At 39.8% G+C, this 24,801-nt stretch overlaps 1 protein-coding gene across 3 annotated transcripts in view; it reads left to right on the plus strand.

The window, feature by feature from the left end:
• The window catches only part of ADAMTSL3 (ADAMTS like 3), a 338,072-nt gene that overhangs the window by 241,082 nt on the left and 72,189 nt on the right, over nt 1-24,801 (plus strand). For all 3 annotated transcript variants that reach the window (XM_077874049.1, XM_077874059.1, XM_077874055.1), the window contains exons 18-20: nt 6,507-6,699; nt 6,780-6,959; nt 21,128-21,281. In XM_077874049.1, coding sequence (XP_077730175.1) covers nt 6,507-6,699; nt 6,780-6,959; nt 21,128-21,281 — 527 coding nt within the window. The remainder of the gene's footprint in view (nt 1-6,506; nt 6,700-6,779; nt 6,960-21,127; nt 21,282-24,801) is intronic.

Raw genomic sequence — 24,801 nt, forward strand, 5'->3', positions numbered from 1 at the left:
AAAATAACTGTCAGGCCTAGTATTGCATATTTAGCAAAACAGGATATTTTCAGATATGCCACAGGTCTGCAAACTAGAGACTTATAGTTTATGTGAGGATCAAATGAATTAATATATGCAAAATACTTACAAAAGAGCTTGGCACATAGTAATGAATAAATGTTAACTACTATTATGTTAGATATCCTAGGCGAACAAAACCAGGAGACTTTATTATCAGTGAACTCTCACTAAAGATAATTTTAAACTAGTGTATTCATTATACAGGAAACTGATCCCAGAAGAAAGATATAAGAATATAAGAATGAATGATGATGAGCAATGTACATTGTCAAGATAGTTAATCTAAAAGAAAGTCACTGACTGTGTAACTCAGTAATGATATCTGATTTTTGTGCTTGAAAAAAAGAAATAAATTTGGATGATAAAGCCCAGTAAAATTTGGGGGAAGGGTGGTGATTAGAGTCTTTAAGCCCCTTAGATTATTTGTGAAATGGAAATGATTTTGATTAACTCTAAAGCTATTAATTTAAACGGGTCCTTTAAAATTCCAAGAGTAATTGAAAATAGAAGATAGCAGAGGAGGAAAGAGAATAAAAAATATAACAAACTCAACCAGTATCCCACAGGATATAATTATAATAAATATGGAAAAGTCAGGAAAAACAGAATTCTAGATAAAAGTAACAGATGAGAAAATTTCAAGATTGCTGAAAGTCTTGTCATCTTGATCAAGAAAAAGATGGAAATACCAAATAACTCTAGACTTTGTTATTAATGTTCCTAGTGATGTATGTTATATTTAAATGTAAGTGCTAAGTGAATATAAATATATATTTATTGTTTTTTGCACATTAATTTGTAAAATTTCTAGATTTAAAAAAGGATTCAAAACTTAAACTTTCTTTTTTAATGAGGGCTCTTTAATGCAAGCAGTATAAATTAATTCTTGCTAACTTAAGCTGAAAAAATATTACTGGAAAGATATTAGGTGGCCAACAAGAATAATAGAAAGGCTGGAGAATGAGGTTCATAAAAGTGGTAAGAACCAAGAGAGGTTAGACTGAAGGAAAACACAGCTAAGATTGTATTAGATGTTGTGTCCGGTTAGGTATTGCTGGGCACTTGAGGCCATTTCTATCACTAGACATTTCTCAATGATTTATCCGCCAATGCCTGGTCCCATATACCACTTCGAACTCAGTGGAGTCCATTTCTGGACATATCTGACTATAATTTTATAGATCAGGTAATGTCCATGTCATGATGAGTAGCTCACATTGCATGCTTATCTGTTGGATCATGGTCAGATGTTCCACCATAGTGAGGCTTCTAGTATCTAAAAGGGCCTAGGACTAGGCAGGATTTGTTTCTTAAAGGGATTTTGTTACATTTTTAAAAGGTAAATTTTAAGTTATGTAAACATATATCTCAATAAATTTTAAGTTAAATAAACATCTTTATCTCAATAAAGCTGTTCCCCCCCAAAAAAGGGAGTATGAGACCATTAATTACTTTAAGTATGGTTGCATTTTCATTTTTGTTTTCTCTGGAGTGGATTGATTTTTTTTTCTCAGCTCCTATGATCCCATCACTAATTTATTCTCAAAATATCTACCAGAGTTTAAATATCCTCTCACTACATTAAAATACAACACATACTCTGTTTCATCATTTTCTCAGTGATATCCCTATTGGAATATCCCTCTTCCTGATCCAAACTGGACTAGTTGCTCCTTCCTGAACAGCTTTCTTCTCCTTTCACTCTCATCTTGAGGGCTCCTTGCATCTCTCTTACTTTGGATTCTTTGCCATATTTCATGTTCCAGGCCTTCCCCTTTCTTAGGTTGTTCAGTATTTTTCATTGGAGCACATAAATCCAAGAGCTTCCCAAGAAAACTGGGGATTAATTTTTTGCTCTGAATATCTAGAAATGTTTTATTCTACTTTGATATTTTGTCTGGGTATAGATTGCAAGGTTGCATATAATTTTCCCTCAAAAATTTTTTTCAAAGTGTTGTTCCATTTACTGAATTCTAACATTCAATGCTGCTTCTGAGAACTGCTTTGCCACCTAGATCCCCATTCCTCTAGAGAGACCTGTTTTATTCCCTCTGGAAGACAATGGAACAATGTTGTATACTTTGATTTAGTTCATTTTTATCTTTTGTGTTGGGAAATTGGGGAGGGCTTTGAAATCCAAATGCTTCTTTCCATTTTGGGAAATTTTCTTGAGTTATTCTTTTCTTCTGCTTTTTAAATGAAACTCCCATTATATAATGTTGAAATGAACTGACCCTATTTTACATTTCTTTTATTCCTACTTTTGAGAGTTTTCTTTACTTCTATTTTCAACTGATCGGTTACATTTTTATTTAGTCATTTTTGATTTACAAGAGTCTTTTTTGGTTCTCTGTAGGTTCCTAGTACCTTTCTTAATAACGTCCTGTTTTCATTTTGTGAATACTATATCTTCTGTTTCTTGAATATGAATTATGGAGTTTTATTTTATATTAGTTTTGTTTTATTCTCTTCTGTACTTTGCATTGTATATGTTTTCTCCTGTATGCCTACTTTTGTTTCTTTTTTCTTAGATGTTTTCATTAAATATTTTATGTTCCTTGACTATCTACTTATTTAAGAATGACACACTAAAAAGCAGATTGGAAGCCCTGTGTATATGGACAAAATTCGTTGAATGGTAGGCATCACTGTAGAGTGATCTCGATGGGCTATTTCAGAGGGAGATATCCTGAATTTTTTTTGCTCTCAAGCCAGTTAATGTTTCTAGGGAGGATTTCTCCAATCTTTTGTCTGAGAGTAGGAAAGGAATACAAGTCTGATTGGGACTGTTTTCTCTGAGCCAAGTCAGGGAAGAAGTCTGGTGGTCTCACCTGATAATACATAAACCCTCACTTAATCCCTATTTTTAGTACAGTCTCCCACTTTTTGCTATTCCCCAAGCCCTTAAGTAGCCTCTCACTCTCTTGCTGGGTGCAGGAGAATAAATCTCCTGCATGCCTAAGAGACACAAAAGGATTTCAGGTTTTTATAGACTTTCAGTGAATCTATTTTAGCTTCAGCTATACCCCACTTTTAGAAATATGTTGTGTCTGATCCCTTCATGGCTTCTTGCTTTTGGAGTTTCCCAACTATTGGCTTGGTTTTTAGATTTCTCCAGACTGCTAAGTTAAACATCACTTTCCATCTTCTCTCCAGCTTATAAAATGTTTCAACTGCATCTCTCACAGTCTCTTTATCTTTATGGCTATATGCTTTTGTTTAATTCCACTTTTATCTTTTTCCTGTCTTTTTATTGGGTATTTTTTGGGATGTGGTTGGAAGGGAACAGAAGTAAGCATATGCAATCTGCTATTTCCTGAATCACTATTAGCCCTGAAGAATAAAAAAAAAATCCCACATAGTTATATTAAAGTTTTTTTTTTCAGATACTATGAAGATAACATGAGTATTATATTAAAACCAAATGTGGGAAATAGTACATGGTATGCAAGTAGTGCTATTATTATTTCTACTTCTTTAGGGAAGAATTCTCTCATCTGTTGTGAGTGTGTTTGCTATCTTTCACGTCAGTATTTTTTTTTCTCTCTTTGGACCTTTTGGTTTGCAAGCTCATATTAAATGGGTGTTATATATTCCTATCTGGGGCTTTTGTGCTTACCTGAATGAATATCTCTCCCCAAGATCCTCAGATCAGAGCCAGGTCTCATATTGCTTCTTTTGGGCTCTCATTCCAGGTGAAATATTGCAGAACCCCTCCCAGAATATTATATGATAGTTTGGCTCAAAAGTAGTCTCAAGGGGTGCCTGGGAGGCTCATTCAGTTAAGCCTCTGACTCTTGGTTTCCTATCAGGTCATGGTTTTAGGGTTGTGAGATTGAGCCATGCATCAGGGTCTGCGCTTAGCACAGAGTCTGCTTGAAATTCTCTCTGCCTCTCCTTCCAGCCCTCCCCGCTTGTGCACTCTCTCTCCAATAAATAAATAAATAAATCTTTCAGAAAAATAAGCAGGCTCCAGGTTATCTCTATTCTTTTATGTTATCCCAGTCAGCTGATCAATTCCAAGCACATAAACAGGCTGCTTTTTTTCTAGCCTTCAGTTATGGGTCAGGGAGTCTTACCCAGTTGTGTTTCTACAAGTGAGTTTAGCTTCAGTCACCCCCACACTGTGGTGCTATTTTCTTAATTTCCCCGTACAAATAGAACTCCCAGCTGCCATTGTAAGTTTCCAATCTTGGCATCCACTAAACCTGGACAACTTTAGTTCATGCTACCACTGTGCTTCCAATTGATTTCTGGTTTACTGAGATGTTTGTTTTGTATTAGAAAACATTTTTATCCTTATGTCCTTCATTAACTAGTATTGTATATACTTTTAAAATGACATGGAAATTCACCTGTTTCTTTAAAATTTGTAGGAACTCAACCACAAAGTTAACAGGATCTAGTCAATATCTTGAATAGAAATTTTGTAATTTCCTAAAAAGTTATTTATTTCATCAAGGTTTTCAAATGTGTTGTTTAGTTTTCTATATACTTTTTTAAAAAAGATTTATTTGAGAGACAGAGTGCACATGCATGAGTGGGGGTGGGCAGAGGGAGAGGGAGAGAGAATCTCAAGTAGATGGCATAGTGAGTACAGAGCCTGACATGGGGCTTGACCCCAAGATCCTGAGATCATGACCTGAGTCAAAATCAAGAGTCAAATGTCTTGGGGATCCCTGAGTGGCTCAGCGGGTTTGGCACCTGTCTTCAGCCCAGGACATGTTTCTGGAGTCCCGGGATCGAGTCCCATGTCAGGCTCCCCACATGGAGCCTGCTTCTCTCTCTGCCTGTGTCTCTGCCTCTCTCTCTGTGTGTGTCTCTCATGAATAAATAAATGAATTCTTAAAGTCAGATGCCTAATGCACTGAGCTACTCAGGCACCTCAATTCTCTGTATTCTTATTAAGGTTTGCCTTGCTGATATATCAGGGGCTTAGAGAAGTATTTTATAGCTTTTTAAATTTTTTATTATGCTTCCATTTTTTTATATCTTACAGCTGTACTTCATAAATACTTTTTATTCAGTCTTCATAGTTATATGATTATATATTGTGAAATTTTGTCTTCATAAGTAAAAATTTTAATATTTTTCCCATTATATTTGTCTTGAATATTTTTCATTTTTAATTTTTCCTCTTATTTATACAAGTTAAAAATGTTTATTATGGAAAATTAGAAATCAGAAAAACTGGAGGTTGCCTTTAGATAAGGAAAAAATTAGATAAAAAATTTTTCAAAGAATTAACTTGTTTTTTCTAATAATGAATGTTTATTTTAAGAAAAAAACAGGAGAAAATACTGGCAAGAATAAAGAAAATAAAAATCCTCTATCACTTAGAGAACATCACTGTTAACATTCTGATATATAATAATCCAGACGTTTTTCTACTTGCATTTATAAATGTATAAAAAAACACTATAAGGTATTTCTGTTTTCTCAAAAAAATATATAAATTTATTTCTATATCAATAACTGTACTTCATTTTTAAATGACTGTTAGCATTGTGTTGTATGAATATATAATTACTTATTTTACCCTTTATTGTAGAACATTTAGATTGTTTCCTTCCATTTTGCAAAACTTTTTATTTTTTTTTTATTACAAACTACCTTGGAGCAAACATCCCTTCATGCCAATTTTAAGCATTTTAAAATTATTTCCTTGTGATATAGCTCTATGGTAACTAGTTAAAAATCCATGTTCACTAGTAATTAAATATCCACAAATTAAGATAAGTATAATGTACAACTTTTCACACCTCAGATGGGCAGAGATACTGTCCAGTGTTGATATGGGTGTAGGAAGCCAGGCACCCTCACATGCTTCTACTGGGAGTGTGAATTGAGAGAATCTTCCTTGAATGCACTTTGGAAATATGTATCAAAAGCAGCTGCCCTGGTTTTTCATTTTTACAGATGTTTCATGAGAAAACCTGATTTTTCCAAGATCTTACTGGAAAGGAATCACATTATATATACGTGTTGTAAATCCAATCCTAACAGAGAAGAATTTTCTTAGGGATATTCCAAATAATGAATCCAGGTGCCCTGAAAATTTCCTGAAGTGTGCTTTTGAGCATTTAAAATTTCTTTTGACACCCGTATAAATCATGCTTGCCTTGGGGCTCTATTCAAAACAAAACCCAAGATTTTATTATGGATATTTGGTGGTATGTTAGAATGGAGAGAAATCTGCTTCTTTTGTGCTCTGGGCTTTCCCAAATGGGTAAAACCTTTAAACTCTTTCCCAACATTTTTTGCCTCTAAATATTATGTTCCTATATTTTAATCACATTTAGTGGTGGGGATGTTGTGACTCTGAGGTCTGCCACAGAGCAGGAAGTCTGGACATCCCAAGAAAACTTGAAATTGTCTATGCTCTGACCATTGCACATAGTCTCACCAGACACTTCTACTTCTCGTGTTGTGTTTTGGTGCAGGTGGTACACAGGCTCTTGGGGCCCCTGCTCAGCTACCTGTGGTGTTGGAATCCAGACCCGAGAGGTGTACTGCTTGCACCCTGGGGAGTCCCCAGCCCCTGCTGAGGAATGTGGAGATGAAAAGCCCCATGCCTTACAAGCATGCAATCAGTTTGATTGCCCTCCTAGCTGGCACATTGAAGAATGGCAACAGGTATGGCAGATGGGGGGCCCCCATCGCCCACCCCATCTGGGACCGTAAGAACCCTGACCCGCCTCCTTCCATCTTCTCAGTGTTCCAGGACATGTGGTGGGGGAACTCACAATAGAAGAGTCACTTGTCGGCAGCTGTTAACAGATGGCAGCTTCTTGAATCTCTCCGATGAACTGTGCCAAGGACCCAAGGCATCTTCCCATAAGTCCTGTGCCAGAACAGACTGCCCTCCGCATATAACTGTGGGGGACTGGTCGAAGGTAAGGGACATTCCTAACCTCACAGTCCCCTCTTTTTTGCCCCTTCTTTGCTTCAGACTCTAGTTATTTCCTCCACAAGATGATCCTGAGGCAGGTGGTTGGGGTATGTAACCTGGGTTGTCCAGTGGAGGTGGAGAGGCAATCTGACATCACAAATCATCTGCACAAACAAGAAAGGGCAGTTGCTGACTTGCTGAACTTCCCTGAGACCTAAATTCAGGGCTGGGCACAGCCAAAACCTGTTATGCTCATCTCATCCTACAATTCTACAAGGGTACCAGCAGCAGACATCATGTCCATGTGTGTATATGAGGACTTGTGGCTTTCCCAAGGGTAGAGCCAGGATTCGAGCCCAGGTTTGTGGAATCCAAGGTTAGTACAAAGTGTGTACACACATGTCTTTCATGCACGAGTATTTTTGTGCCAGACACACCCATGATGGATTTCCAGCTCTGTTGCCTAGAAACTGGGTCCAATATAGTTAACCTGTCTGAGCCCCACTTTCCTTTATTTACATGCAGTGGTTGCTGTGAGGATAACATGAAATATTAGGACAGAAACCCCTAGCAGAGTGGGCCCTGTGATCTTCCCAAGAGAAAGCTCACATGCTTCCGGCATAGGTTGGATCAATATTACTTCTGCTTACACGTTCTCTGGCTTTATATTTTTCTTGTCTTAACTACATAGCTCAATGAAGTGCTAGTATTCAAAGATTGTCTTAATTGACAAGCTAGCTGCTGGTCATTGTCCTCATCCAGGAGAGCTGACATATAAATGTTTCCCTAAACTCTCAGAAAATGCCCAGGAAATGAGCCCATGTTTTCAGGGTTTTTAGAGCAGTAAGAGCCCCAGGATTGAGCCACCATGCCCCGCTCACTCTGTCTAACTCCCAAGGAGCCAGAGCCAGTGGCCAAGACTTCCCTCTATGAGTTGCTTCACTGTATATCAGTAACATGAGGGACAGAATTATTTCCTCCTACAGTCAGGGCCTGGAATGAGAGATGAGACTATTACAGGTGAGGCATCTTTCTCAGGCTAGGGATGTGGAAGGACAGGTAGAAATCTGCCCTGGGGATCTTCACCTGTAAAAGCTGGTTTGCTTTGTTTCCCCTCCTCTCTATATAAGGAACAATGGAGACCCCAAGGGAGAAGCATTTCTTTGAGACTGGGTTAGGCAGGGGGAATTGGGCAAAGGCATTAGACAGGAGGGTATCTAGGTAGGCTAGTGGGTAGGCAATATTTATTCCAGTCACCCAGTTAAGCCCCAAGAGTGAAGTCCTGCCACTCTCTCTGAGAGGGGATAATCCAATTACTATCTCCATGAAGTTAGGGACAGAACTGTAAGGAAGGACGGGCTGCCAGGCAGTCGTGGAGAGAACTCTTAGCATTGTGGTACTTTATCTTCTTGTTACATGGAGTGTGCCTCAAGAACCAAACCAATGGGTGTCTCTTTACAAGGTGGGAGCTCACAAGAAATGAGGACTCTCAAGTGCCTCCAGCTGAGATCTAAAGGTTCAGACTATGCATTTCAGCAAGATCTCCAAGTGTTGTAAAGCACATCATAGTTGGAGAAGCATTTCTCTACCCGCCCCTCATCCTTGTGAGGGTTGCTCAGCCCTTAAGTTTGTATCCAAGGTAGGAACAGCTGTGGGAAATGATTTCTCTGAGCAAGTCCTGCCATAACCCAAGGGGAAGAGGCAGGAAGGGAAGGGCAGGAGTGATCAGGGGTTGAGGGGAAACCAGGCACCTTGTTTTAGATGCAGCCAGGGAACACCTAGAACCCTTCCTGTACCCTGAAGTATGGCATTCTACTTCTTTCTTTTCTCCTTTGCCTTGAGAATAGAACAAGCTCTTCTCATTGGCCTCGTAGAGTGGAGGCTGGAGGTGCTTTCCTCCCCTGTCCATTCCTTCTGCGAACAATGAATTGGCAGCTGTTGGCTATGTATCGTTGAAGTAACACAGTCGGCACATCCACTCATGGTTGCCTTTATGTCTTTGCTCTTGTCTTTGCTCTCAGGTCCTGGATCCATATCTGAGCTTTCCTTTTCTGTGAAATCTCTTAACCCCTGAAATCATGTAGCATTTCCCAGCTTTAACTCACAATGACCCAAATTTTTATTGCATTTCAATGGGAGCTGCTTCCTGAGTATCTTATTCATGCTCTCTCTCTCCCTAAAATAAATACATCTTTAAAAAAAAAAGGGGGGCTTTTTACAGGGAGAAATGAGAAGAGACAGAAGTGAAGGTTACCCAGATGAGCTAGATTGGACCCCAGGTGAGTCGGTTTCCTAGGCAACCACTGGGCAGGGCAAGAGCAAATTGGTAGTCACCCCCAGAGATCAGCTCAAGCACAGTCAAGACATCTTCTCCCTCCCAGCCAAAGCTGTATCTCTAGAAAATGTCCAAGAGGGAGGGTGGGTGTGCACACAGGCTCAGGAAGGCAGAGCCAGTCTCAGCCTTTGAGACCAAAAGCGAACATCCAGACTCGGGATTGAAGAGTCAGGCACACATGTTGGGTTTCCTACTGGGTTCAGCTTTTCTCCTGTTAGTTGAAATTTCCTTTCATTTCAGAGTTACTTTGTTTTGGCAGAGGCTCTGATGCCAAACTGCCACCTTCTCCAAAGGTTTCTGCCAGACTGATCCTTCTGCCGCAGGCTAGCTCACTTGGGGGCAGCCATCCATCTTGTGGTTCTGGATAAGGCCTTTCTACATTGGAACTGGCCACCAACCCTGGACCCAGAGAGGCTTAGGAGCCATGCCAGAATGCCCATTTTTCACTGAGCCAGACCTCTCAGCCTGCAGCTGGAATAGTCCTCTTTCCTGACACTAGCTCTATTCATGGCATGTTTGGGCTTTCTTCCTTCATTGGCTCATTAGTTTTTAGATCTGAACTAAGTTTTAGGCAGGAAGAAGCCTTCAATTCTTACACCACATTTCAAGTTGTAAGAAGGGAGTATTGACTCATATATGGGCAGTCTTCCCAAATGGTGGATTCCTGTGCTCCATGGACCCCTTGCAGCCTGTTTTGTGGCTCATTCCTTGGCGGAAATCAGTAAAACCATTCCTCATTCTTGATTCTCTGTATTTTGATAGAGTATTTTACCATTTTGCCTACCTTAATCATTCTCCTTCATGATGTTTCTTGGTGTTTTTTATTTTTTCTGTTTACTTAATTACATCTTGTTGATGGATTTGCCTTCTTCCAGATCTCCAGAAAGCTCTATATTTGACCAGATATTTGATATACATCACTGCATTTTTCCTCCATGGCTGGTTCTGTGTCCTGACCTCTTCTCTGACTTCTATAGATAGTTCTCTATATTGAGAAACAGTCTATAACCTTCTGTTCAATGCAGTGTCCCCAGGTCTCCAAATAGGATGTGTCTTAATCCTGGGAAAGCAAAGAGACAACCTCTTCATTTCCAATCAGCTCCCCACCTCACTCCACCATCTTTCCAACACTTATGATCATCTCTGCCATCTTTGGCTCCTGTGTTTGGTTACTGATACCTTCTAACTCTTCAATTCTTAAAATATATCCATATGCTAAGTAAAAATGAGATCTCTTTAATGAGAATATTTTTACAAAGAACATCTCAAGACATGTCCTAGACACATGGATTTATAAATATGGCATTCTAATTTTCAGTAGGCTTACTAATTATGACTCATGAAAGTAGCAGTTTGTTAAAGCCTGTCCATACCAGCTTGCAAAACCAAACTGTGATCTCTTACCTTGTGCTCAGTGATGTCAGGTTGATAATTTGAAATCAGCCATGATGGGAGCATTTATACCACAGAAGTTAGCAAATGTTATAGTAAGTGCTCTGTCCCTAAGAACTTGTGTAGTTTACCAACACACAGCCACAGAAAGGAGTTACACATGCACACACACATACACACACATAATACTATTGATAAGACAATTTTTAGCTTATTGATGGTTACTTAGGATGAAAATGATCTAAAGAAGTACCCATGTCTGGACTCTTTTGCACAGAGTTTAAGAACCTTGTTTGGGCTTCTCTAAGGTGTTGTTTTTATTTTTATCTTCATAATTGGTGCTTGGCAAAGCTAGGAAATATCTGATCTCTAGATGAAAACTATCCATCATTATCCTGCAGGGTTAGTTTGGTCTTGATCCATGGTGATTGATCCAAATGCATTAGGTATTCCTTCCATGAATAAAAGGCTATTCCAGCTCTCAAGGTTTATTCTAAAACTTCATTTTACTTTTTTATTATCATAGTATTATGAGTTTTGAAATATTAATAATTTTGTAGATAACTACTCTCCTATTTGAATAATGTCTTTTTAGACTCAAGATGACAGTTTATTCTTATATTTTGACCTACTTGAAATATACCCAGTGCATTCAAGTCCATGCACTTCTCTCTGTTCCACTTATTTTAAATAATAGACACATACACACACACACCCGAATATGCCTTATTTTCTTGACTAGACTGTAGTTGCCAGAGGAAAAGGACCATTTCTGCATCTGTGCATCCCACTGGGTGCTTGGTAAACACTTGTTGACTAAAATTAGACTTATAAAGGCTTCTAAATTGAACATGCCTGTTGCCACAGCCCTGTCCTGTCACCAACAGACACTGATGGAGCACTGCTGTATTGACTAGCCCAGGCCCTAGGGACCTGAGACAGCCAAGAATGCGGCCTTCAGTTAGCTCACAGTTTAATGAAGCAGACACAAAAAAATTATGTAACAAGCCCCACAAGGACTCCCATCTACAGAACTGCATGGAAATCGAGGGGAGACATTTACATCTGTGTGGGTTCCAAGGAAGTGCTGCAGAAGATGCGACTCTAGAGTTGAGTCTTAAAGGTTGAGTGCAGGCTGGGTGGAAATGAGCCCCAGGTGGTCCAGGTGGTGATAGGAGTGCACCCGGAGGCACAGGTGGTGGACTTGTCAGGCTTATGTGGCTGGAGATGAGGATGCTGTAGAGGAATGGAAGGATGAGATAGAGAGGAGAGGTTGCTGTCAGATGGGGAAGGACCTTGAGTGTCTGCTGGTCCCTGAAGTGGTGAGGACACCAAGGAAGGTTTCTGAATAGAGAAGGCAAATGCAGCCTTTTATGTGCTTCTGGCTGTGGTATGAACAGTGTGTTGGGGGAGAAGGAACTGGATCCTGGGAGAGCTTTTTAGGAGAGGGTAGAATAAAACCAAGGAGAATAAGGAAGCAGTTGGGTAGAGAATAGGAGATAGTAGTAAGAGATGTTTTTAGCATATATCGCAGGCAGATTTCATTACTGAAGTGGTAAGAAAGAAATGGAAAAGAAGGGTTGTGGATAGAGCCGGCATTAATTTTAAAACAAATTGGGCAAGGAAAAACACATTGGGGAGGTGACTTGAAAGAGAAAATGAGTCTATTTTGATGTGTGTGTAGCTAAGTGCCTAACAAGTCATCATTAAGGAGAGATCTGCGCTAAAGTGTGGGAAGCATCAGCATTTAAGCAGTAGTTGAACCGTGGAGAAATGAATACCATGATATATATGTGTATGTCATCGCTAGGAATTCTTTTGAAAGTAGGAGGCTTCCGGTGAAGCAAAATCACAATGGTTGCATGGCTATAGAATATACTAGATCCCTCATGGTGAGGGGCCTAAGGAGGTACAAACTTCCAGCTACAAAGTAAATAAGTCACAGGAATGAAAAGCACAGCACAAGGCATAGCGTCAGTAATATTGTAATAACTTTGTGTGGTGACAGAAGGTGACTCCACATATCATGGTGAGCATCTGGTAACGTATATAGAGAGGTCAAATTACTCTGTTGTACACCTGAAACTCTGTTGTACACCTATATAATATATAATAATATATTGAAACTAATATATTATTGTATATCAACTATACTTCGGTCTAAAGAAACAAAGAAAACAGAACAATTAGGATTGCCAAAAGAAAGAAAAAAAAACACAGATAGCCACTTTAACATGAGTGAGACACATGGGTGAGACCCAACCACACACAGTCAAGGAAACTGTGCAGAAACTCTAAGTTTAACAGCTAGGCCAACAGAAAGAAGGTAAGAGCAAGCCAAAATCCAGGGAACACAGAAGTCAATGATGCATGCCACCTCAGGGTCTGAGACCCGTCAGTGACACAGAAGAGAGGACTCTGGGTCCCAGGCTATGGTTGAGTGCAAGGAAGATCATGTAGACCCACTTAGGCCTTAAGTAGACTGGAGAGCATGAGGGGAATGCACATCTCTAAGAGCCAAAGCAATACACGGCACACCTGCCATAACTGTAATCCAAGCTGAGCAAGGATATGAAAAGGAAGGGAAGGAAAGCTCAGACCCCTGGGAACAGAAGATTCCAGAACATATGAATCTCAGAACTGTGTCCAAACTGTTGAATACTTCTCTTCAACACCAGAAGAGGGAACAGTGAAGACAATGACCTCAAAACACTGCCACCTCCGTATACTTTCCTAAAAGTTCAGAAACAAAAAATTATCTCATTTAAATAGGAGTGTCAGCAAGCCCCATACAAAGATACTGTAAGCTAAAAGTGTCAATAGCATAGCAACATCATGAAAATTTGGCCTCGGATGAGAATATAACTTACTGTTTTGAAATGAGCTGAAAGAAATTAAGAAATACACAGAAACAAATCAGAAACAGTAAAACCCAGGCATGAGTTGAATAAATAACAGGGGGATGTTACCAAAAAGAACTAACGTGGTTCAGGAGAGAACCAGAAAACTTATGGGGAAAATTTCTCAAGTGGAGAGTAAACTAGAAACAAGGGTAATAAGAGAAATGAAAGAAAGGAGGGGATTGAAAATAATCAAAGAAAAATAGAATTCAAGTAAAAATAGATATGAAAGAGGAAATAAAATCCAATATATAAGTATACTAGAGTTCCAAGAAAAGAAAACCAAAACAACAAGACAAAACTATAAATAAAATCACTATTTAACACAAATCACAATATTGAAAGGGGACACCACAACCCTGGGTAAATGGACCCACCATGGCTAATATCAAGACATCTTCTGCTGAAGTATTGGTTTTAAAGATAAGGGAAAATGTACTTGTGTATCCAGGCAAAAAGACCAAGTCACTTGCTCGTGACTTGGGAAAGAAAATCAGATTAGCAGCAGACTTCTTGACAAGACCACTTCATACTAGAAAGCAATGGAGCAACAGATTTAATATACTACAAAAAAGAAAATGTGAGCCAAGGATGTTATATCCTACCAAGGTGACCTTAAAGTGTAAAGATCACAGATAAATAGTTACAAAGTTGCAAAAACTCAAGGTATATTGTTCCCTGGAGCTCTTCCCAAGGAATCTACCAGATTTCTGTAGAATAAATAGCAAAAGCTTTGGCAAAAGGTTGTGGCTTTGTGAATTGTAATTAATGGCACTGATTCTGTCCCTTCCTCTTTTTCTGAGTTGGGAACATTCTTTAATGGCACCCTAACTTTGAACTTAGAAAACACAAGGTCACATAAGACCTCCATCCCAAGAGGGAGTTTACAAATGATGCTCCTCATTATGATGCTTCATAATGGGGAGGAAAAAATCATATATTTATTATTAGAAATGGCTTATGAGCGGAGACTGGCAATTATGTAACTCACTGTTACATGAACCGACATTAAAAAGTTTGTGTGAATTTTTGCAGTACATGGGTGATTTAGTTGGTTGGGCAGCTAAAAGCCCTTAATTTCAGCTCAGGTTGTGATCTCGAAGTCCTAGGATTGAGCCCCACATTGGACTCTGTCCTCAGTGGGGAGCCTGCTTAAGGATTCTCTCCCTCTCCTTCTCTTTCTGCTCCTCCTTTTCTCCGTCTTTCTCTAAAATAAATAAATCTTTAAAAAGAAAAAGAAGTTGATGTTAATTTTTATTAAATGAGAAACTCCTAGATGATGATTTGAGTTGGTTAAAAAATAGTAAATCATAAATTTAAAAAAATAAAGTTACTTGTTCAAAAGTTTACAAAAAGCTTTTCTCTGTACTGAAAATATGAATAGTTGAGGGCTTCTTGTTAACAATGACAATAAAGGACTTTAAGAAAATTCCATTCTACTCCTTTGAAATCCAACAAAAAAACCCACAAGGAGAATGGAAGAGAGGGAACAGTTTGTCTTCAGTGAACAATGAAATGGCTAGAATCCCAAACTATAAATCATGGAACACACCTGCCAAAGGCCGTAAAACCTGGGCCAAAATGAGAGGGAAGGCTGCGAGCTGGCAAGTATCCCTCGGGCGCCGTGCTCGGTATAGATCTCCCTAGGACGACATGTGACAGTCCTCTGGGGCCTATTCAATGGTCCTCTGATTACAGAGGGCAGGTAAGCTGCCCTGAGAATGTCCCTGCAGAACTGCGGGCAGGTGGCACCAAAGGAGACATGGCATTTGTGGCCCTCCTGGCCGAGGGATGGCTGCCAGGGATGAAGAAGTGGGAAGAAGGGGCAGCAGTTGCTGGATTATTACACAGTGAGCCAGTTGCGGAAGAGGCTTTTCTCTGAGTCACACCAGCCACTCAAATGCCAAGAGCTGAACAGACATGGGCAACAGAAATGAAAATGCGGTGCCAGAGTGTTGCACACAACAGATGTAAGCTGCCCTTCCTCATCCTCTGCCCACATTGTTGGCAAAGAGCTGCACTCAGAGCTCCAGCATAAAACCCGTGCATCAACACCAGGCAAGAGCCACACGAATGATGGTAATATCACAACACTATCCCCCAGGGAACACTGCCAACAAATAGGCTCTGTGTCCCTGAGAAAATTATAGTTATGGTGTCTGGCGGGAAAGTGGCTTTAAAACAAGGTTTGAGCTCAAAATGAGATCGTAAGTCAACAAAAGGAGAAGACAGTTGGAACATTCAGGGCAAAAAAAAGCCTGCTGCAAAAAAAAACATATTACAAACAACAACAAAGTTAAAGAAAGTGACAGAAGACAGATGTGTACAGGCTGGAATGATGCGTCTACTATGTGGGGAAAGAGCACAGATGTGCACTGATTTTCAGGGGCAGCTGTGGACATGAAAGATGGAAAGGAAATAACCCAAGTTCATTTGTGAAAAGAACAGATCAAATGGCACAGAAAATAAAAGAGAGAAATATTCAGAGATAATAAAGGAGAATTTATTAATAACAAATAGTAATAATAAAAACCTTTCTTGGATAAAAGCTTTGGTCTGTAAGTCATAATGGCGTACTAATGTGCCAAGAAGATATGACCCAGTGCGACACAGCGTGCTTACCGTGCAGAACTTCATGGATAGAGAAGGAGCCCCCAGGCCTCTGAGCAGAAAGGGCAAATGGATACACAACAAAAACTCCCTGTTTGGCTGCGCATATCCTCACAGTAGCATTCAGTGCATGAAGACAGTGGAACAGGGTCTGCACAGTTCAAAGGGAAAGAGAATCAGACCCAACTATCCGTTCTTCCTCTTGGTGTTCATCATGTAGAAAGGCATCAGGGAGATACAGATCAAAATGACAATGAGATACCACCTCACACCTCTCAGAATGGCTAAAATGAACAAGCCAGGAAACAACAGGTGTTGGTGAGGATGTGGAGAAAGGGGAACCCTCTTATACTGTTGATGGGAATGCAAACTGGTGCAGCCTTCTTGAAGTTCCTCAAAAAGTTAAAAATAGAGCTACTCTATGACCAGCAACTGCATTACTAGGTATTTATCCAGGGGAAACAAATGTAGTGATCCGAAGGGGCACCTGCACCCCAATGTTTATAGCAGCAGTGTCCACAATAGCCAGTCTATGGAAAGAGCCTAAATGTCCATTGACAGATAAATGGATAAAGATATGATACACACACACACACACACACACACACACACACACACACACACTGGAATACTACTCAGCCATCAAAAAGAATATAAAATCATACAATTTGCAATGTGGATGGAATTAGAGGGTACTATGCTAAGCAAAATAAGTCAGCTAGAGAAAGACAAATACCATATGATCTCACTCATATGTGGAATTTAAGAAACAAAACAGATGAACAATGAGTGGGAATTATCAGAAAGGGAGACAGAACATGAAAGACTCCTAACTCTGGGAAATGAACTAGGGGTGGTGGAAGGGGAGGAGGGAGGGGGGTGGGGGTGACTAGGTGATGGGCACTGAGGTGGGCACTTGATGGGATGAGCACTGGGTGTTATTCTATATGTTGGCAAATTGAACGCCAATAAAAATTAAATTTATAAAAAAAACAGATGAACATAGGGGAAGGAGGGAAAATAAAGTAAGATGAAAACATGGAGGGAGACAAACCATAAGAGACTCTTAACTCTAGGAAACAAACAGGGTTGCTGGAGGGGAAGGGGTAGAGGGATGGGGTACCTGGGTGATGGGCATGAAGTAATGAGCACTGAGTGCCATATACAATTCATGAATCACCGAATTCTCCCCCTGAAACTAATAATGCACTATATGTTAATTGAATTTATAATAAAACATTAAAAATAAATTAAATGGATTTATCTTTGTGTATGGTGCAAGAGAGTGGCCTAGTTTCATTCTTCTGCATGTGGATGTCCAATTTTCCCAGCACCATTTATTGAAGAGACTGTCTTTCTTCCAGTGGATAGTCTTTCCTCCTTTATCGAATATTAGTTGACCATAAAGTTCAGGGTCCACTTCTGGGTTCTCTATTCTGTTCCATTGATCTATGTGTCTGTTTTTGTGCCAGTTCCACACTGTCTTGATGACCACAGCTTTGTAGTACAACCTGAAATCTGGCATTGTGATGCCCCCAGCTATGGTTTTCTTTTTTAAAATTCCCCTGGCTATTCGGGGTCTTTTCTGATTCCACACAAATCTTAAAATAATTTGTTCTAACTCTCTGAAGAAAGTCCATGGTATTTTGATAGGGATTGCATTAAACGTGTAAATTGCCCTGGGTAGCATTGACATTTTCACAATATTAATTCTGCCAATCCATGAGCATGGAATATTTTTCCATCTCTTTGTGTCTTCCTCAATTTCTTTCAGAAGTGTTCTAGAGTTTTTAAGGTATAGATCCTTTACCTCTTTGGTTAGGTTTATTCCTAGGTATCTTATGCTTTTGGGTGCAATTGTAAATGGGATTGACTCCTTAATTTCTCTTTCTTCAGTCTCATTGTTAGTGTATAGAAATGCCATTGATTTCTGGGCATTGATTTTGTATCATGCCACGCTACCAAATTGCTGTATGAGTTCTAGCAATCTTGGGGTGGAGGCTTTTGGGTTTTCTATGTAGAGTATAATGTCATCGGCGAAGAGGGAGAGTTTGACTTCTTCTTTGCCAATTTGAATGCCTTTAATGTCTTTTTGTTGTCTGATTGCTGAGGCTGGGACTTCCAATACTATGTTGAATAGCAGTGGTGAAAGTGGACATCCCTGTCTCACTCTCTTTCACCATACACAAAGATAAACTCAAAATGGATGAAAGATCTAAATGTGAGACAAGATTCCATCAAAATCCTAGAGGAGAACACAGGCAACACCCTTTTTGAACTCAGCCACAGTAACTTCTTGCAAGATACATCCACGAAGGCAAAAGAAACAAAAGCAAAAATGAACTATTGGGACTTCATCAAGATAAGAAGCTTTTGCACAACAAAGGATACAGTCAACAAAACTCAAAGACAACCTACAGAATGGGAGAAGATATTTGCAAATGACATATCAGAAAGGGCTAGTTTCCAAGATCTATAAAGAACTTATTAAACTCAACACCAAAGAAACAAACAATCCAATCATGAAATGGGCAAAAGACATGAACAGAAACCTCACAGAGGAAGACATAGGCGTGGCCAACACGCACATGAGAAAATGCTCCGCATCACTTGCCATCAGGGAAATACAAATCAAAACCACAATGAGATACCACCTCACACCAGTGAGAATGGGGAAAATTAACAAGGCAGGAAACCACAAATGTTGGAGAGGATGCGGAGAAAAGGGAACCCTCTTACACTGTTGGTGGGAATGTGAACTGGTGCAGCCACTCTGGAAAACTGTGTGGAGGTTCCTCAAAGAGTTAAAAATAGACCTGCCCTACGACCCAGCAATTGCACTATTGGGGATTTACCCCAAAGATTCAGATGCAATGAAACGCCGGGACACCTGCACCCCGATGTTTCTAGCAGCAATGTCTACAATAGCCAAACTGTGGAAGGAGCCTCGGTGTCCATCGAAAGATGAATGGATAAAGAAGATGTGGTTTATGTATACAGTGGAATATTACTCAGCTATTAGAAACGACAAATACCCACCATTTGCTTCGACGTGGATGGAACTGGAGGGTATCATGCTGAGTGAAATAAGTCAATCGGAGAAGGACAAACAGTGTATGTTCTCATTCATTTGGGGAATATAAATAATAGTGAAAGGGAATATAAGGGAAGGGAGAAGAAATGTGTGGGAAATATCAGAAAGGGAGACAGAACATAAAGACTCCTAACTCTGGGAAATGAACTAGGGGTGGTGGAAGGGGAGGAGGGCGGGGGGTGGGGGTGAATGGGTGATGGGCACTGAGGGGGACACTTGATGGGATGAGCACTGGGTGTTATTCTGTATGTTGGTAAATTGAACACCAATAAAAGATTAACTTACTTAAAAAATAAATAAATAAAAATAAAAATAAATTAAATGGAAAAGAAAGGCAACAGAGAGGTAGTCAGAGAATATGTGTAAGTACATTGTGAAAATCCTGCAGGGCCAGGATGACTCACCATAAATGCACAGACACTGATGAAAAGACAGAAGATGAGTAATGAGTTAATTTATGTACAGGGTTAAGACTAATCAGTCAACAATCACATCTCAATACAGAACGTAGATATCAGAAATCCAGATGTCTCCTAAATGATCATGGAGGTAATTGGAGGTTTGTAGGGAGAGGGAGAACCAAATGGGCTTATGTCTTCATCCTTCTCAGCAGTAGGCCAATAGCTACTCTCCTGAGTCAAACCTTAAAAACAACCATCCAAATCTCCGTTGGCTTCTTCAGTTTTCTTCCTTAACATTACAGCGTTCTTTTGGGAATTAATTGTTATGGTGGGTAGAAAACCTCAGATGTTTAACAACTGCTTTGTTAGTTGTTACCTTAGTTCCCTTTTTTCTAATATGCCTACTAAAACTATATTACAAAAAAAATAAATAAAAAATAAAACTACATTACATTTTTAAATTAAGATTGCATGTACACAGAATTATTATCAAATATCAGTGTTATGCACACATTGATGATCAAATATTAGTGTTATGTAAAGTAGTTTGATTTTTAAAAAACTTTAATACTTTTTTGTTTCTTGAAGTCTTGGTCATGGGTATGATCATGGGTTTTTTTTTTTTTTTTAGAGTGTACTCATCTTACTCTATAAAAAAAAAAAATAAGTAAAAAAAATCAGTATGGCTGTCTAGTTTAAAGTCCATAACAGTTTGGTGTTTTCAATGAAAAAAAAAAAAAGAAATGAACAAGCAAACAACAACCCAAACCTTGTTTAGAAACGTCCTTTCAACCATTTAAAGGCTGTGTAGAAACAGGAGAGAAGTAAAGATAAAATGAATTTATTCTAAACTAGTTCGATCTTGGGTTATAAATTTTAGAAGGTTCCTCGTCCAAAAATCTTCATGCTTTATCCAATATAAAATAGATATCGATTATACTGACAAAAAATCCCCAATACAGTAAATTACCGGAAATTAATTACTGTCTCAGAGAGGAAGAAGGAAGGGAGGGTGGGGAGGAGGGAACTCCTTGTGTTATAAAAGATAAGTCAAAAAAAAAACAAAAAACAACAAGTCACGGGGATAAAAGTCACGACAAGTCATGGCATGAGGAATACAGTCAGTAACATCGTAATGATGCTGTGTTGTGACCCGTGGTGACAGCACTTACTGCAGTGAGCACTGAATATCATATGGACTTGTCCAATCACTGTGTTGTATACCTGAAACCAATGTAATGGTGTATGTCATATAAACTTGAATTAAAGAAATAAAAGATAAATAAAAAATAAGAGGGGTTCAAGCCTAGGAAATGGCGTACTTACTGGCACAGCCACCTGTGAGATGCCCTGGTTGTGCCGCCGGACACTTGGCGGTTGGCTGTGACAGGTGCATAACTGCCGACATGCCACGTGACAGGTGCCTAACTCTCATTGCAGTGTTCTGTCAGCTGTGGTGTTGGAACCCAGCGAAGAAAGCAGGTGTGTCAGAGGCTGACAGCCAAAGGCCGACGCGTGCCTCTCAGTGAGATGATGTGCCGAGACCTTCCAGGGCCCCCTCTTATGAGACCTTGCCAGATGCCTGCGTGCAATAGTAAGTATGTAAAGGCCGTGCTCCAGAGGAAATACTCATTCTGTTCCTCTCATCCTGGTGACTTTATTTCCCATAAAGCAGCACGTTTCTAATCTGTAGGTAGAGCAGATCGAGCAGAACTCAGAATTGTTTGAACAGCAACCAATATGATGTTGAATACATGATACAGTTCTAAGGAAAACCAATGTTAAGGAATGTCCACACAACTTAGCAAATGCATCTATTAGGTTTCCTAGTTTAAATTTGGATTTAAACTTCCTTCTGTCCTTCACTTGGCCACGATTTCTTCCACTTACAATTCAGGAGTATTCCTTATAGAAGTTAAGCTGAACTACTACTTTCTGGTTTACTTCGCCAATAATGCTTTTGGACCCATTCCAGTACGAGTAGAAGAGCTAAGTATTTTTAAGTATTCAAGTATCTGTTCTTGTGTATAATCTAAAACCAGCAAGGATGAAAACATAAATTATCATTGTTTTTTTTAATGGTGATTTGGGCACTTCTTCAATTAATTGTAAGTAATAAGCTTAGTGTAATGTGTGTATATATATACACACACATATATATATCAGTATATATATATATATATACATACTGGAATACTACTCAGCCATCAAAAAAGGGAAATCTTGCCATTTGCAATGACATGGATGGAACTAGGGAGTATGATGCTCAGCGAAATAAATCAATCAGAGAAAGACAATTATCATATGATCTCACTCATATGTGGAATTTAAGAAACAAAACAGAGGAACATAGAGGAAGAGAGGAAAAAATAAGACAAGATGAAATCAGAGAGGGAGACAAACCATAAGAGACTCTTAATCATAGGGAACAAACTGAGGGTCACTGGACGGGAGGGGGTAGGGGGATGGGGTAACTGAGTGATGGGCATTAAGGAGGGCACGTGATGTGATGAGCACTGGGTGTTATATAAGACTGATGAATCACTGAACTCTGCCTCTGAAACCAATAATACATTACACGTTAATTAGTTGAATTTAAATTAAAAAAAAATAAAAAAAAGAAAAAAGAAAATAAATAATAGTAATCTTAGTATGAAGTATATAAATATATACTAAGCTTAGAATAATATATAACCAAAAGCTAACATGCATGTCGGACTCCTCTGTATTTTCAGTGTACACAACAGAATATATGTTTGCACATATGCATGTGTTTTTCATGTGGAAGGGTGGGTGACAGCAATGAGTCGAGGGCTGGTCCTACAGCAAATGAAAAATAAGGCAGCAGAATAGTGATGGGGTGTTCAGAGCTGGGAAGGCAGAGTAGGACCACCAGAGTAGACTCTTGGTCTGTCTCCTGCCTTGTTGTTCATGGTCTTTAATTATTTACCCATAAAGTAATATTAAGACCCTTGGGTACCTCCTGAGCTTATGGGAAGAAAACAAAAATCAGAAATTAACTACGTTAATGTTGCTTGAAAAAAAAAAAAAAACCTTAGATATAAAATCCAAATTGTCAATAGTTTTCCTGGAGAAACTCATAAAACAAAGTAAAAAAAAACAGTTATAACTTTAAAAATAAAAGCATTTTTGAGCTATTTATTGAACATTTATGATGCGGAGCTCCTTGCATGCATTAAGTCCTTCAGTCTCCAGCAATTTGTGAGACAAATATCATCTCCATTTAGACAGAGGAACCCAAGACTTAGAGAATGTATGAGACTTGACCAAAGATCCGTAGCTGCCAGTTGGACGCCTTGGCTTGTTTGACCACAGGTCTGTCTGATTCCTGAGTCCCTGCTATTAGCTGCCTCTCTATGCTGATTCATGGACAATGTCAACATTTTTTTTTTGGGAATTCTTTGAGACCACATTTTCGAAATCTTGAGATTCCAAAAACTTGAGATCCCAAGTTTTGTCATGTCCTGGAATTCAAGAATGCCTGTGGCATATGGCACAGTGTCATGCTTCAAAGCACTTATCTATCTGACTTTTATTAATTGTGGATGGTTGCATAGCAAGGCAATTAGGCTGTAAATTGCCTTCAAGGAGAAAGAAACTACAGGAGTACTGGAGCTTCCTCTAAGATAATCACAAAATACCATGCGGAAATACAGCGTGGTTATTAAGGCGCACAATGCAGTGCAGATGAAATTATAAACTCTTACAGCATGCAATGGAGAACAGGGTAAAATTATAAATTTTAGGGAGGGGGGAAACACAAGAAAAAAAGACAGTAATATCTCTTCTTTCCCCACCCCATTCCTTGGCTTGCCAAACATGTGGGTCATAGAAACAGAGAAGAGAGGGGAACGCCTCTGCTCCCAGCCCCGCCAGATCACCCTGAGCTGGGCCTCCATTTCTGCAGTAGCCTGGATCACACCGTCACCTTTGCTCAGTGGCCCTTGCTTGCTGAGATTTGGCCTCTCCCTTCGCAGTGTGATGTGGCATCCTCTTCTCCCCCTGACCATATCATAGAGCCAAGTGACACACTTGGCCTTCACCCACCCTCCCAACTCCTGCTCTGTCGCACCATTTCCCCAACACCATCATGCACTCAGCACCAACGTTGCCCTCATTGCATCACAAGACACTGGATGCCTTTTTTCCAGCACACACTACCTCCAGATCCATTCTTCCTTGGCGACAACCAGCATCCCTGCCCATGACCTTTCTAACCTTCTATCCCTATCTCCTACCATTGTTCACTTCACTGACCCCTGCCCCATCACCTTGGCATGGTGACCCCTTACACCAGCTCAAACATGACCTTCAGAATTAGCTTCCTGCTCTCCCTCCCCCACCCCCATCTCGCTGTAGCTAGGCTTGCCCTCCCTTCACCCCCTGCCTGGATCATCTGCTCACTTCCACCCTTGTATTACTTTTCAGGTGACATTATTTGGCTTTTGGTTCCCTGGCCTGAGCTACTGGGATTCACTGAAGGAAATAATATCACCATGCTGATTTAGACGTCCTTGGTATTCATACTGTCTGATTTACTTGGGCATCATATGTTTCTTCCTATTTCCTAAAAATCCCCTAAAAATCCACCATCCCATAGCAGCTCCGATTCCCTTTCTCTGGTGGTGCACTTGTCTTATTCCACTGAGACTATCGAGGCCTATATGTCCTCCAACTTTCACCTCCTCTTCATCTCACTTCTGCACCGCCCCCATCGACTCCCCAGACTGGAAATGCATGGTCTTCACTATAGACCTGACCCCTGCATTATTGAAGGGGTCTGAAGACAAGAAAGCCCAAGGCCACCTGTGCTGTGATCTTTATTCCCTCTCAAGCCTCCATTTGTAGATAAAAGTTCAAACTGGAGCCTTAGGCTTAAGTAAAACTCATTCTCTTTGGAGGAATGAGTTTTGCTGGACTTCATTTTGACAACTTTGATATGCAGTGGGTGGAGGGCGGGTAGAAGAGATGTCCTGAACACCACGCAGTCCGGCCTGTGTCTCCCCTCCATTCCCGGCTTCCCCCCACTGCAGACTTTGACCTCTCCCTTGAATTCTTCTGCTATATCTTGCCACTGATGGTCTTCTTGTTCC

The sequence above is a fragment of the Canis aureus genome, chromosome 2, assembly GCF_053574225.1.
Source record: "Canis aureus isolate CA01 chromosome 2, VMU_Caureus_v.1.0, whole genome shotgun sequence".
Taxonomy (NCBI): Eukaryota; Metazoa; Chordata; class Mammalia; order Carnivora; family Canidae; genus Canis; species Canis aureus.